At 39.1% G+C, this 16,213-nt stretch overlaps 1 protein-coding gene across 5 annotated transcripts in view; it reads right to left on the bottom strand.

Annotated features, from left to right (window-relative positions):
- The window catches only part of PHF21B (PHD finger protein 21B), a 180,852-nt gene that overhangs the window by 17,481 nt on the left and 147,158 nt on the right, over positions 1 to 16,213 (bottom strand). For all 5 annotated transcript variants that reach the window (XM_086885376.1, XM_086885377.1, XM_086885379.1 and 2 more), the window contains 3 exons: positions 14,356 to 14,709; positions 7,042 to 7,164; positions 1,997 to 2,048 (listed from right to left, as the gene is read on the bottom strand). In XM_086885376.1, the coding sequence (XP_086741502.1) occupies positions 1,997 to 2,048; positions 7,042 to 7,164; positions 14,356 to 14,709 (529 nt within the window). The remainder of the gene's footprint in view (positions 1 to 1,996; positions 2,049 to 7,041; positions 7,165 to 14,355; positions 14,710 to 16,213) is intronic.

Raw genomic sequence — 16,213 nt, 5'->3', positions numbered from 1 at the left:
AGTAGATCACTGCTTGGCATTTTGATTATTATAAGCAATAAATCTACACAAACAATTTATTAGTCCCAATAAAATCAAAGGGAATAGAATTATTCAAAATTAGGTCTGCTCTGTTGTAAGCATAATTTGTATTTCAACACAACTTCAAATGTTGTCCTGTTCTCCTTAGACAATGAAAAAAAGATCCAGTCATCATTTGCACTTTTTGGATTATAAACCTTCTCTCCAAATTGTTGTAACTTTTTGATTTCTGTTTCAATCCATTGCGATTAAGGGATTAAAAATTAGAAAGGCTAAAAATTTCTTTAAACTGCTTTCAAGTTCTCAGTCACTGTGTCATTAAATGATTTTTTTTTTAAAATGCAGATTTAAAGAGGAAAAACACTGAAAAATGGCAACAAGACCCACAGGAAACCCGTTGCATATACTGAGGAGACATTACAATTCAGATGTATTTTCTCACTTATTCACAACTTGTCTTAAAACCAAAGAACTGGAAATCTTAGTAAAAGGAAATCAAGCTAAAAATGGTAGATACCTTGAGACAGCAAGGTAGCTAAGCATGCTCCTAAGTCTAATGCACATAAAACTTAAACTCAGTGCACTGGAAATTCCTAAGTGTTTTGCTAACTATGGTCCATGGGATGGGTGGTAAATATCAATTGCCATTAACACTTTTTGTGATCAAGAACCACTGTCACCTGACATAGATACCAGCTTTCTCTCCTTTGGATTGTGATTCTTTGGTGGAATCACACCAACTTGTTGTGGCTGAGCTTGTAACTAAAACCATCAGGGTGCAGATCTTTTCTTAAAAATATTTGCATCATCTCTGTCCATGAGAACTATTCTGCCACCCCAACTTGTCTCACACCACTGGAAATTTTACTAAAAAACCTCTTTTTTCCCCCTCTCATCTATAATTTCAGAACAACGAAGCTAGGGCAAAGAAAGATACAAATCTGCTAACTTTTGCAAGCTATTTTTGGAAGGCTGGAGAAGGAAACTGAAAACCATGTGATACTACATTTAGATTATGTGCAATATTCATTTGAAGTCATATTCAGGAGCCTGGGAAGACATGCTAAAGGCTCTCATGCAAACCCAGGATTGATTAGATGGGAAGTTAAGTTTTTGGTTAAGTGGGGAAAATGGAATGAAGGAATTCTTTGTGAGAAGTAGTCTTAAGTAAGCAAAATGTTACGAAACAAATGCCAGTTTTTCACCATTTCACACATTATTCTGTGGAAGTCTAGAGATGGCAGACAGTTAACTCAAGAACTGGAAGTCCATCTCACATGGACACTTGTTGCATATCTGGGCAAACATCTTTGAACCTCACAGATCCATCAACCATATCAGAGGTGGTCAGAGCCTTTGAAGGATTTTTGTTTCGCTGTTTCCTCCAATCGTTAACATCTTTTAAAGGACCACAATGACTGAGTGAGTCCAAATACCACCCTGTGCTAAGCATTCTGGTGGCTGGCTGCAGGGCCTGTCCTCATGCTCCTAGAGCTGTGCCATGGAGTGGGAGGCAGATCTAAATAAGGCCACCCACTATTGTGGGACTGAAAGGCACAATTGTGCAAAGGTAACATTTAGTCTGATCTTTTAATTTTCATTTTTTCTGTTTTCATGCCCTTCATAAGATGGCAGAAGGAAAAAGTGAGAGGGAATCTTGTTGATGTGTATAAATATCTGCAGGCAGGGGTCAGAGCATGGCCTGGGCTGTGCTCCACAGTGCCCAGCAACAGGACAAGAGGCATTGTGCAGAAACTGGTGCCCAGGAAGTTTCTCCTGAACAAGAGGAAGAACTTCTTTTCCAGAAGGGTAACAGGACACTGAATAGACTGGCCACAGAGGCTGAGGAATCTCCTTCTCTGGAGAGACTCAAAAGCCATCTGAACACAATCCTCAGTAACATGCTCTGGCAGAAAAACCAACAGGAAATATTTCACTCAAAAACTGAACTGTAAATCAATATATGCCATCTTACCTTCCAAATGTTCTGTCGTAACCAGTCCTAGTGCTACCATGAAGGCAATTTTCTAAGGAAAAAAATAAATTGGTTAGATTTTCTACTACAACAATCATGGTAAGAAAATAAATAAAATTAGCACTGAGAGAATAAACCCAGAAAAAGTCTTTTAGAAATGTATCTTATTTGAATGCATAGTAATGTAAAGAACTTTAACTGAAGACTTACTTGAGATATGCCTGGTTCTCCTTGAATGACTATATAAACTCTAGCAATTAAAAGATGTCTGAAGTCAATGCTAAATACCTACTGATCTTACACAGCACATGACCAATATTCAGTCAATTCAATCAGTTCGATTTCACATTGCTAGCTGGATTGTTACTTCATTCTTTAGTGAAATAATTTTGTATTATTTTTACAATCCGGACATGGCACTGCTTTTATTGGATATGAGCAAGGTGTATGAAGTGAAACAAGTTTGAACAGTACAACACTAAGCAAGACATCAGAAGCATTTTGAAAGTTCCCTCCCATTAAAAAGAAAAAAAAAAAGAAGAAAAAAAAGAAAAAAAAAATTAGACATTTCTCTTCCCAAGATATAAAAATAACATTATGTGCATGGATTGTGAAGATGTATACTGATCCAACATTCTTACTCAATGGGGAGTGAACAAACATCTCACACTGACACTGGTGAGCTCATTTTGCAGTGAGGAATCTGATCTAAAATATTATTCACAACTCTTCTAAACTATATATGAGTAAAACATACCTGCATGGTAAAAAATCTTCAGAACATGCTGATGCAGTGACAGGACAAGTATTAGAGCAGATTCTAAATTTCCTGTCAGTGATTTCTCACTGGAAAATTTTTCCTTGCAGAAAGGTTTTGCTGAAGTTACTTTGCATGTTTTTGATGAAAACTGAAATTATGCTGTGTTGTTCCAAGCCCAAGCTGAACTGAATTCCTTGGTTTTCAGTCACATTTGTGGTACTTGTGGAGCTTTGGGGGCCTCCTCTTTCTGATCAGCTGAACAATCTTGTTGCATCAGGTTACCCAAGGGGCATTTTCACGAGGTTCAATTCCATGGGAGAGAAAATCTGACCATGACATTCAATCTCTTGGGAAATCCAAGCAAACAAAACCCACAACCCAAGTCTGAGGAAGTGTACAAAGACCAAAAATGCAATTATCATACCTCAAATAAAATGTTTAGCTTCAGGTCTGACTAAAACACAGTGCTTAAGCAGTAGAATGTCAAAACATTCTGTTCCATTCAAAGAGTGTCAGAGGAACATGTTTCAACACTTCAAATTAAAATTAGTCTCACCTTCCTTTTCTGTAAAAAGCCTGACAATTCAACATTTAATTTCTGTTCAGGATAAAATCAGCTAGTAAGTCACCAGAACTAAAATTTAATTTGCAGTTCTGACGTTCAGTTATTGAAATCCTGAAAGCATATACATTCTCATTTTGTAGATGAAAAGATGCAACTATTGGGTGGGTTCATCAAAATCAGAGGGTCAGGACTGGACTGTTCTACCACTTTTGCATCTGTGAAAATATCTTTGTCAAACAGGTGAACTAACACCCATGTAAGACAGGAATACTTCCTTTCCACAACCTCGCGAGATTCCTAACTCTCCAGGTAGAATAAAAAATGGTGGTGTAGAATTTCCTCACTGGCAATTAAGATGAATTCACACTGTATTTCTGCCTTTCGTATCTGTGGTAATTACACACATGTGTTCACTTGCACGTCAGACCTTGATTTCAGTAACGCTCACTCCTTACATGCCTGAAACACCAGCCAGGCACAATGGGGGCCCCACAGCTGAAGGAAAAGATGAATATTTGATCCACTGTGCAGATCTGAGAAGAAATTTAGTCAACTGAAAAGGATTACAAGATCCATCTCTGCCCCATCAAAAAGTAATGCTGGCAGGATATTTCTCAGCACTGTGAGCAAAAGTAATAACAATATTTAGGGATAGAATCAGAAAGCTGGAATGGTTTAATGTGCGTTTTCTCAATGGAGTGCAGAATTCCTGCATTACTCCAACATTAAACTGTAGGTAAAGCACACCTTTTCTGATGCCTCAACTGAAAATATTTGTGTACTGGAATGTTTGCTAAACAATGTCCTCTCTTCATGCTGAAATTGTTTGAATAGGTATCTAACTAAATGTAATGAAAACATACTTGCTTAAAATATGAAGAGCCATCATAAGTGACTTGATAATTATCTCATTATTAAATACAGGAAATGTTAGCTTTTATAGGAACTTGAAAGATTTTTCCTTTTAAAAAATCCCAGTACAAGCTGTATTCTTTTGAACACGCATATTATATTAACAGCCCATTTGTTTTTACAGGTTTTGCTATTTCACACACCTGTAGCTCATTGGATTCAACTCAAAATCTGACTTCCACTGCAAAACTTTCTTATATCACAGGCTTTATTGTTTGTCCTCTGTACAGGAAGATGCAAAACCAAGACTTAATTTTCTCCAGATTTTCCATCTAGGCTTAATGTTAGCATTTAGTTCACATTTGCCATGCGTCTCTCTTGTACTTAGGAAGGATTGGAACACCAGTAACTAAAAGACTGGCATTTACGGCAGTAATTTTTCTTTCAGACAAAGACATTTTAGAATGAAAATGTTGCCAGATAGTTTGCTAATATGAATTTTTAAATGATCAAAACGGTTTTGGCAGAATTCTGTTTCTTTCTGTGTTGAACTCAGGTTTCTTCAAGAAAAAGAAGAAAATATTAACAAACCCCCCCTACCCCCCTATCCCTACACCCTCCGCCCCACGCCCCCCCAAACCAAGTGAACAAAAAAACCCAAAAAAACAACATCCAGACATCCAGGGCATTTTCTTCCCAGAGGAGCATCTCCCTTTAGTAATTCCTCCATTTCTTTAGAGAATTCATCCTGGTGGGAGAAGGCCTATCACTGTATCCATCATCATTGTTCTCCATCCCCAGCTAAGCTGTGCTGATGGGAAGAAGTGGGTGGCCTCCTCCTCCTCCTCCTCAGCCCATGATCAGCTTCAGGGCTTACCAGCAGAATGACCAAGCAAGTAGCTAAAGGCAGCAATGATCCTCACTCTTCTCTGTTTGTTCAGGTACACCCAATAACTGCATGTGAGATTCCTGGATACTGGTAAATCTTTTTTTTTCTAGTTAGCTTGTTTCAAATTGTCTGTGTAATTTGTTAAATCCCAGTCTCTCCCAACAAAGTTTTACACGAGCCATATTGGAGTTCCTACCTCAGTTCTGTGCTTTGAAGAGAAATAAAATTGAGAAGTTCCTTGAATGTCTATTTTCTTTTTAAAAACAACTTTTAAAAACGTTGGTTCTGCTTTAAATTTAATCATCTGTTTACAAGCTGTGAGTGCTTATAAAAATACACAGTATGTCTCCTTGTAAAGCAAAACAAAGATTTTCATAAAAGCATTTAGTTTTGTAATAACATGTTCTATTTATGTCATTACATGTATTTATACTAATTATGATGTTAGTTCTAATTACACTAATTGCATAAATACATGGTAATCAACTAAAGTTTACTTTCAAAGAACAAAAGAAATTAACTCTAGACCTACCAATTTATGGCTATGCAACAAATCTATGAGAACTGTCATACTTTAGGGCACAAAGTCAGCACCCTACCCTGAAAATTAAGGTTTTTGAGACCTCCAGTAAACAGAGTAGGAACAGTGTCTGCAGTTAGAAAAAGGTCATTGAGATATTCTAGTTAGCAATGTAATGGAAATCTTACATTTTTTAATTCCTTACCAAAAGTGTGGCCAGTCTAATTGCCTCCTCCTGCATCTCTCTGGAAGGTCTTTATTCAATATTTTTTCCACGGGGATAAGTTACAGGCAAAGAAAAATTGACGTTTTTACCAAGCATTCTGTTTCTAACCAGGATCTACTGGCCCTTCTGCCCATAAGGTGCGACAAAATAAATAAGTTTTTGGAAATACCTGCCTAAACAAAACAGGACTCTGCAGTCCTGTCATTCACTGGTAATGAAGATTCATATAAGGGTCAGATTTTAAACCTGGGAGGTTTCCCAAGCGTAGTTTTGCAGAGCTTCTACATAGAGCTATGATATTTTGGGCTAAAATATTTAACCTTAACAATGTTTTACCTATATGAACCTCTTAAAATGGTAAAACAAATGACCACCCACATGCCTCAAGTAATACAGATTTATACTGTAATAATCCTCTTAAACCTACAGCTCCATGGATGCTTTTGTGCTACACATTTATTAGACTAGTGAGGTTTAAAATTTCACAGGAAGTGAGCATTCCCACAAAAGAAGTAGATTCAGTTTGTATAACTTCTCAAACTGCCCTAAATTGCACCCAATCTAATGTGAACATATCCAGTCAAAACCCTAAATGTCTGTTAGGGAGACCCCATTTCTACACGGACTTGCAATTTTTATTTCTAGTTTAAATCAAAAGTAGAATTCATGAAAGATATTTAGTTTCATTACCTGCTTTCTACTCTCTTGCTCAATTTAAAGAATTTTAATGTATTTCAGACTAGAATCTGTGTACACGTGGGAAGACGTACATAGCAAATGCAGGAAACTCTTAATACCATCTAAAAATTGCAAGATTCATTATAAAGATGTTAAAAGCTCAGTTTACAGAACAAATGCTAATTCCACCTCATATACATCCTCTAAATCTGATACTGTATGTTTAATGTTTAATAACATAAAAGGAAATATCTTAAGCTTGTATACACCTTTCACAGGAAATTCAGCTACAGCCATGGGGTGCCCAGATTATGAGACTTCCAAGTCTTACATTTTGTGACAGTGGAAGGTTTGAATGGTGCAAACCAAATTTGTCAGGGCACTTGGTGGCAGGGAAAATACCCTGATTGCAGAGATTGAGAGATGAACAGCTGGCAGAACCATAAGCACAAATAAAGTAATCGCATAAGCACACAGAAGAATGTTTAGATTTGTCCCCATATCATAACCATATTGTAGCTCATTTATTAAAAATAAAAAAATAAAAGAAATCACCTCTGGATTTTCCTCTTTTTTCTTTTTGGTAGCAGGCAGTCCCTGAGCTGACTCTTCAGGAGGTTTCTTTGTCTCCACTTTACTTTCTGTCTGGGTTTGGACTTGAGGTTGAATAATGATAACCTAAAAGACAATGTACAAATAAGAGAATTCACTATATGAAACTGGATTTTTCTGCCTGAAACCTTTGAGTCCTCCTTTACCTCCTCGATACCCTACAAATAAGAAATATAAGTCACAAGTCAAAAGCATAAAACAACAGGATACCTAGGTTAAGGTCCTAAATCCATACTTAAGTTTCTAAAAATTAATTCTTGGTGTTGCATTATAAACATGCTACAGCTTAAGTCACTTGATCAGTGCCTCTGAAAATTAGGATACTTTCTACTTAGAGGACTTGTGAAGGTGGCTGAGAAGCCATGTCTTAGCACTTGTGGTGTTAGTGATTTTAAGGTCTTTCCTTTGATTTTATTTTGTGTACAAGTAGAAGAGATAGGATTACTAAACTTTCAAACACGGTTTGATCTCAGTTGTGCCAGTGTTACTTCAGAGTAAGTATATGGGGATGGGAAAGAAGGTACTCCTCATGAAACTGAGATTAGACTTCAGTCCTCAGCCTTTAATGTTATAAGCAGTGGATGTCCAGTTTTCCATAAACCAAATAAACTAAAACTGTGTTTTAAATTAAAATCAGGTCTTGTTTAGAACCTATAGTAATTAGGACACAGATCTCATTCACACATTTATGGTAGAATATCCAGCTACTCATGAAGATTTACACGATGCAGGTCACATTATCTAGAAGCTATTAAATTAAAAGGAATGAATTTCTGGCCACAGAACTACACATATGACTTCATACCTATAATCAAAAGGACTGTGAAAGCTTCAAAAAGGACTTTCCAAGGACTATTGCCTTCTAGATAAAAGATTATCAGATTTTAAGAGGCCTTTTCCATCTACTTCATTGCTAATTTTCAATCAATGTCAGATTAAGTGTCAGATATGTTAACTCAATCATTCTAGAAGATTCAAGAGCATAAAAAGGGATGGTTTTCTGAGCCAGCAGCCATTTTAAGTAAGAGAAAAATAATTTATGTCAAAGAAATGGGGAAGAGATATCTGCTTTTATTTACCTCAAAAGCCATCCTACATCCTATGTATTTTTCTAGCGCTGTATGAGAACCTGTGCTGCCACCAAGATCAAAAGCAGCAGAATTCCAATAGTAAATTACAGTGAATGTCTGCTGGGTACATTTGCAGCCTGTATGGAATCTGTCTCTGGTATAAAAGTGGCGAAGTTTCTTGCATTCCAATGCTGAAAAGCAGTACAAAGATGAAACAAGTAATTCATAGTTTGAATTTTTTCTTTTTACTGATTCATCTCCTGGTCAATTCTGAAACCCTGAGTTCTCATTTCATTTGGTCTTCCCCTGGAAGAGCAGAAGGGAATCTCTGATTATTTTATGTACTCCTTGGGATCAACGGACAAATCTAGTATCACTGTATCATTAAAGAGGGAGTCCATAGGAAATTTGAGCCTGTACAAAATTTGGGGATTTTATTAGTGAGGATTTGCTTAAGGAAAGAGAAGTTCATATGGTCCTGCTAATGTCAGTCTACATAATGATGTGTTTTGTTCCCAGTAAAAAAAGGGCTTGTACACAGATAAAAGTCTACTAGCCTTTACGTGACCCTGTAAGAATTTTCACATTGCTTTCTGGTTATTTTCTTTGAGAAGAACCACTGACAACACTCGACAGGTGTTACGTGTGGTCATAGGTTGGAGACAGAATCACAATTTGAGTCCGATGATCATAAGACAAACATCATCAGTTTATTGTGCAACTCCTCCTTTTGAAGGGGGTTTGAATTTCCCAGGCTTGGATAGCTGATTGGTTGGGATCTCTGCACTGCCCGGATCTCTGGCCAGAGATATGTTTGCATTTAGGATCAGCTGCGACTGGCTGAGGGTCCCCTGTGTAGGTTTGAATCTAACCTATCCTTGCCTTGTCTGGGGACTTGTTTTATTTCTGTGATAGTCAGTTTTGGGGGTCTGATGTGGCCAAATTTATCTGTCAGCTACAAACCACCTTCACTCTGACATTTCCCCCTGTTTGTTTTATTAAAAAAGCAAAGTGTTCTTTGTCCTCCTCTGTAGGCACCTTGCAGATAGGATGGCAAAGACAACATGTTGACACAGATAATAAATCTAGTTTGAATAAGACTTTCCACTCAACTCAACAAGCCTAGCTTCCCTCAACCAGTGATGTATCTCCTGTATCATTGGAGTTGTAATAGTCACATTCAGGAGCTGTTAAAGCTGTTAAACTAGAAATACAAGTTTTTAAGATGGCATGCCACAGGCTCATTACTCAGAAGTTACAATTTTACAACTTAAAAATAAAAACTACAAACAATAAACAATTCAATTCAAAACCATTTCAATTAAAAACATACACATTTCTATCACTGATGTCTTCCAAAAATATGAGTCTTGGAGTTCAAGTAGGGTGATGGGCAGATTGTCTTACTACTGACAATCTTCTGCTTCTGAAAAGTTGTTGGCTGGCTAGGTTATGTTGTGAATTGATTGAAAGACAGGAGAAAAACATGAAAACATGAGAGCACCCAAGACTTCTGAGGCAGGGCATCCATCCATCCTGCACTTCTACCCCTTTCTTTGTTTTAACAACTATAATGGGAATAAAATATGCACTTTTGAATGTAATTAACAAGGTGAAACTTAGAACTGCCTATATGCTTTACCATCACCCAGTGTCTGCCACTGCTGAGCCAACTTTTCACAATGAGACCTCCTCATTTATCTCAAAGGGAAGTGGTTCAGCTTCTGCAAAGCCAAATCAGCCAGTCACTGACTGACACACTGAAAGTGACTGACTCTCATCTTTAGCACAGAAATACCTGGGTTTGATAGCATATTTTTCCCTTGCCAATCAAGGTCATAGTTTGGCCAAAACCAAGACCCAGACTGGGAAGACTTACCTATCATATCTTTAAAGGAAGTCTTTCAGTAAGGAGTCATAGAACAGCTGGCTTTGTTATCTGTCCTTAGGTAAATAACTAATGATATAACTTGTAAATAACTGTAACTATGCACATAAATAAACAACTCTTTTGAAAGTAATATTTACCTTTTTGTTACAAACAAACCAATTCAAAACCATCAAAGGAAACATCTCTTTATCTTAGTTAGGTTTTACAGGTCATATTGTACTATATGTCTAGAAGTGATATGTCCTTGTGCTAGTAATGTCCTTAAAATATTTGATTTTTGAGGTTTTTTGAATAAAGTCATAAGTAACTTGTCATTCTAAGGATCCCATAGATGGTTTAAGGTGTATATTTGGAGTTTTTGGATTTCTCTTGTGAAGGCTTCTTTGCTTGGTTGTGATTTTAGCTTATTATTTGATGGGTAGATACAATGTTAATAATATCATTTAGCTGTATGTGTAGAATCACTTTGTAAAATCACAATACTAAAAACATAGTGTAAAATTAGTTGTGTTATTTGTCTCTATAAATATAGTTTGTGACATTACAGAACATAGATAATAAAACTGGATCATATTATTATCTAAGGACACCTATGAAATTGTTTCTTGAGTTTGGAAGGAATTAAGTTACTCATTTACACAATTATTGTACTATTATTAGTATACTTAACAACATTGCTTAATGGCAGTAGTGTGAATAATGAACCTTTTTCTTTCATTAAGAGTTTTGAAATTGAGTTAGAGAAAATAAAAGAGGAAGATGCTAATTTGCAGTATTCATGGGCTAATCAACAATTCTAATTAATTTAAACATGTTTTTTGGGATGATTATGTGTCTTCAATGAATATGTTTTCTTTAAGAAAGGTATAAAGACATGACCTCAAAGCTGTAGGACAAACTATTTTTGTTAATTTAGAAGTTTCTGTTACTACTTTCTTATGTATAGTTTTCAAGTTTTCTGTAAATTCAACTTTAGTTTTGTGATTATTGTATCTGTATACTCAGTTGCAAAAACTGAACATTAAAAGCTATGTTTATATTTTGGTTCGAAAATAAGAAAACATGTAAATTAGTATTTTGCTGATAACAGTGACAGACCCACTATATTCAGAAACCTGCTATTGACTTCAACAGTTGGCATGAGTGAAATATGAAAGGTAGTTGTTAGTGGTTTTCAGCATGAAAATGCTTTTGTAGACATTGTAAACAAAGTGACAGGTGGAAAATACTTGGTGAGAAAACTGTAACTGAATTTTGCTAATGAAACATTTTTCTTTTACACCGATTTAGTACCTCAGTGTTTGCTTTTATGAACTTAGAATGCTCTTTTTAGGACCTTTAAAACAAGCAATGTCTTTGAATTCTAAAATGTTACAAATATACTGGGTGTTATGTTGCCATTATCTAGAATTATTACTAAATGTGTTCAGTTAAATATTAGGTTTTATCATCTATATCTACAATTGCAAGCATTAACACCATAAGGTGATGAAATATTACCTTGGTGGTAAATATTACCATTAATATTATATTAATATCATGTATGTATCAGTATGAGTATTTAATAGATTTCCTTTTGGTGTTGACTCAATAACCTTTTAAACTCCAGAGTTTTACATTATAAATCTGACTGATTTGCTGTAGATTTGTTAATTGTTAGACAAACCAAAAATAGTCAATAGTTGTCATCTTTGAATAAAATATTTGCACAGTTTTAGATGACTGAGAACAAAACTTAATTTGGATTTTGAAATCCCGTAACTGAAATTGTAGGCTTTTTGGAAGAGGAAAGTAAATACCTTGATGCTTCTTTTTCTTTGGAGGGTAAAAACAGCCTGGAAAATTATTGTGAGTTTTATACAGAAGAAAATTATTAAACGGAACTAAAATCCTTTAATGTTCTACAGTATTATATGGAAAATTCAATGTACATTTGAAAAGAAAAAGATCTAGTGTTGTTAATCATAGCATGAAGACTAAAGCTGTTGAAGGCACGTAGAATCCAATATTAGAATTGGTACTTGTTTTTATGATCAATTCTGACGTGTTCGATGTTTGAAAACTTTAACAAAGGAGCTTTTTAAATGTGCCTCAGATTGTGGGTTGTTTTCCTGGGCTTGCTCTGTATATGATGAGCATTTTTATTGCCACAGGTGAGTAGGCCGTGGCAGGCTGTGGTGGCTGGGAGGGCACCCGCCACTCCCCGATGTAAAGAGTAATATGTGACTTGATCAGTACACAAAGATGTTTACAGATTGAACAGTAGAGTGTTGTCACTATAAGGTACCTTCTTTGTTAAAATACCTCATGTTGTGGCATGTTAAATACCAATGTTGTTGTGACAGCCTTGTTAATGCCACCTGCCCTTGTCTATTGCCTCTGCTGCTCCCGGCACTCCCCAACGGCAACCGATGAAACTGCCCAGTATGTAGATGAGCTGAACTCCCATGGGGGGGTAGCACCCAGGGGAAGTGGGATTAACATTTAATGGCCCCTAGAATCAGCGAGCCATGGCACAAACCAGACTCCAAACTACGTCGAGGAGTAAGGGAGAATGTTGCGCAACTGACCAATGTTCTGAACCTCGTCGCCGTAACTAAACAGTATGGATGCTAACTGTGAAGCAGAGAGCATGGTGCCTGTGGAAATTGCAGGCCACATAGCTTTCTCAGACTTGCCTGGGAAAGTGGCCTGGGAATCATAAAGAGGAATTAAAACAATCCTCAGAGATAGAGAACAGCCTTGCAGGTGCTGTTTGTCTGTTCCTTGTTTTCTTGCAAAAGAAGGTCAAGGGCTGGTGTACCCCACTGACCAATGATGGTGATGTGTTAGTTTACTAACCAATAAGAGTTTTCTTTTCTGTACTTTTCACGTATCAGTCTATAAAAAAGACCTGAGGTAATAAACAAAGAGAAATTCTCCAGTTCGACTCCACAAGAGAGTCTGTGTCGTTCTTCTAACCGTTCCCAACAGAGCAACAAAACAGCACTTGCTATCCATGACTACCCTAGATTTACAATGAGACAGTGTCTTCCTAGAGACTCTTGTGAGGATGGAAGCCCCAGCTCTGACATGCAGCAAAGCTGAACACCTCCTCCTCTGGGTTGTTCACTGGGAGCAGTGGTGGTGTGTGCAGCCCCTCGAGCCCCCCACCTAGAGCTGACTTCAATAAAGGCATTAAAAAGGGCTGGTCTCCTTGCCTATTCTTTTCACCCAAGGCCACCCTGCCCATGCCCCCCACCCCAGTCCTGGTGTGGGGTGTGGGGGCTGCTTGGGGGCCCCTGCCCAGCATGGTGTGTTATGGTGGGCTGCAGCAGGCTGCGGGGGTCAGAACAGCCGTGCCCGCCACTCCCAAATCTCGGCATCTCAGTACAGCTGTGCTCACTTGGCTGCGCCATTGCTCTCCCTGTGCTCCCCCAAACAGTCTCAGGAAGCAGGAATGGGACTTTGGCTGCAGCGGGAGTGGTGGATGCAGCAGGGGTTAGGGGTAGAGCCGGGGCAACTAGTTGGGCTTTCACAGACCACAGGATGGTGGCCACGCCTTACCAGGTAAGGCCTGCCACATGTAGAGGGGCAGGGAGCACAGCACTGCTTGTGCCAGTGCTGCCCCTGACAGTACTACGTGCTTGGTACCACAGCCCCACAGCTCCGTGCATCCCCTCTCCTGCTGTCTCTGCCGCTGCTGCTCCACTTTCACAGGCTGAGAGGGGGACACTGTCAGGAAGGCTGCCCCAGCCCCAGCCACTTGCTGCAAGACAGCTCCAGCTGAGGCTCCATAGCGTGGGATGGCTCTGCTCCACAGGTCCCTGTGGCTGATTGCAGCCATTAGGGCTCCCCAACTCTCCAGGCACTGGCTGCCACAGCATCTTTCAGGCTTTCCAAGCCCTGGCTTTGTTATGATACGGCGTTCCGTGCTTCCAGGTTTTGGTGCACGCAGTTCCGCAATGGCACTTCTAGGATCTGGTGGGCACACCAGAGGGGACTCCCAGATGCCAATGAGGGGGTAATTTCGGCTGCTGCTTCCATGTGATCAGCGCAGCATCTCTTCCCCCATGGGCTGCCACTTGTGTTTTGCCATTTTGAGTGGGCAGCTATGTGGCAGCCGCCATCTTGGGTGAGTGACTCACACCATGTGGTGTCCGCCATGTTGGGTGACCCACATCCGAAGCACACGACCAAAATTTATCTGGCAGCTACAAACCACCTGCACTGTGACACACAGGCTGTGCACTCCCAGGGCAATATTCTGCTCATACCTGCAGCACCGTTCCTGCATGTGCTACCCAAGGAACTCACCTTGCTGTCGGCACTGATGAGAAGCGGTTGCACTTTAATGCTGTCGTTGACCACTGAGACTGTGGCGCTGGTGCTGAGCGGAGCTGCATTGCTGGGGGAGGTGGAAATGATGGCGTAGGCCACACCAGCAGCACCACTCAGTGGGGATGAGAGAGCTGTAGGCTCGGGGACACATTGTGACTGGCTGTTGTGTGTCTGTACATGGCTGACGGTGTTGTTGGCAGTTGGAAGGGCAGGGCTAGGGTTTTTGATGCTCACTATGGTTGCCTTCTGGAAGGTGGGAGGCTGCTTGGAAGGTTGGTCTCTGCACGGGGAGATTGGGAGGCTGTCCGGAATCAGGGTCTTTGGCCTAACCTACAAACAGAGAGTCAGGTGTTATTGGACATATGAACAAACACTGCACACGTGTGCTCTCTCAGTAGAATCTCTAATTGCATTAACCATGGACCCAGGATCATCTGGAAAATCAGCATGTAGCAACTGCAAATAGCCAATCATTTACGTACTTGTAGATATATTCCCAGCACTTCTCAACTGAGTAATTCTGAAGCTCTTAACTCACAGCAGTGCTAACCAATGAGTGAGAAGAAAGTAAAATCCTTATTTTGATTAGTGCACATCCATACATATGCAAAGTCAAGCCATTTCCAGTTTTCAGTAGAGATGTGTAAGCCAAAGCTTTTGCAGAGAATGGAAAACCCAGGTGCAAAAATTTCCTATTCTCAAGGAGACAACACTTTTGCTATGAATTAAGGAGAGGGTGCTGAATCATTAAGGGAATTGTGAGAAAGCATTTACAGTACATTTACATACATTACTGTAAAGTGTATGCTTTTATACTTTATATATATTGTCAGCGAACATCCTCAAATGTTTAAGACATGCCAAGTCAAATGGAAAGATCAGTCACACAATCACATGGCTCACAAAAAAATAAATTAAATAAAGAAATGGATACAAGAAACCCACAACCACCAAACACCATATTTTGTTGTAGTAATTGAAGAACTAATTTGCAGCTCTGGGTGGGTGCAGGAAGAACTTCCATGAATGGAAGAGAACATTCTGCCCAGCTTTGCAACAGCTGGGGCTATACCCAGAACCATGAATGATAGCTGCAATCAATTGTTTTCAGCTAATGTGATAGGTTTCCAGTGGTGTAATTAATGTCACCCTGTCAACATGGCTCTGCCTTAACATGTTAAGTACAGTTCCAGGATTGAAAATAAATAATTTAAACTGCTTCACATGGAGTTAACTTCAGTCCCAGCTTATTCATTAACACAGTCAGATGAAACAGTCAGTTCCCTCTGTGCTTATTTAGTCCTGTTACTTCTCACACCTTCCATACTGTGAAACAAACTGACAAGTTCTAACAGACAGACATGGGAAACATCTGCCTGTGTCACCATGCTGGAGTCTACAGGAGCCCTTCAAATGGTGCTGACTTCAATCTTGAGCCTAAGTAAGCAATTTAATGAAAACACAGGGATTTACTGGTGTGCAGAAAACCATCTCTCAAGGCTGGCCATCATCCCCTATTGTGTGAAGAAGGAACCCTTTTTGTCCCCACAGCAAATATTCAGTGCAGCAACACACATGTTGCACGCTCTTTGTGTCTTGGAAACTTGTCCCTCAAATGTCGACAGGACCCCAACACCCATGAGCAGTGGAAGACTGGTATCACAGGCACAGTCCCGCTCGGGACAGTCACATTTCCAGCAGTCATGGTAGATGGAAAGGTAAAGAGATTTGTCCAAGGTCCTGCAGACTCGTGAAGAGCTGGGTAGCCACTGTGTTCAGCTCACAACTTTGGGGTGACACTGGAAACCCTGAGAGACCTGCTGTGAAATGATGC

This window comes from Cyanistes caeruleus, chromosome 4, assembly GCF_971803275.1.
Source record: "Cyanistes caeruleus chromosome 4, bCyaCae1.hap1.1, whole genome shotgun sequence".
Classification (NCBI taxonomy): Eukaryota; Metazoa; Chordata; class Aves; order Passeriformes; family Paridae; genus Cyanistes; species Cyanistes caeruleus.
The sequence above is the reverse complement of the archived record's forward strand: the minus strand, read 5'-3'. Positions and strand labels throughout refer to the sequence as shown.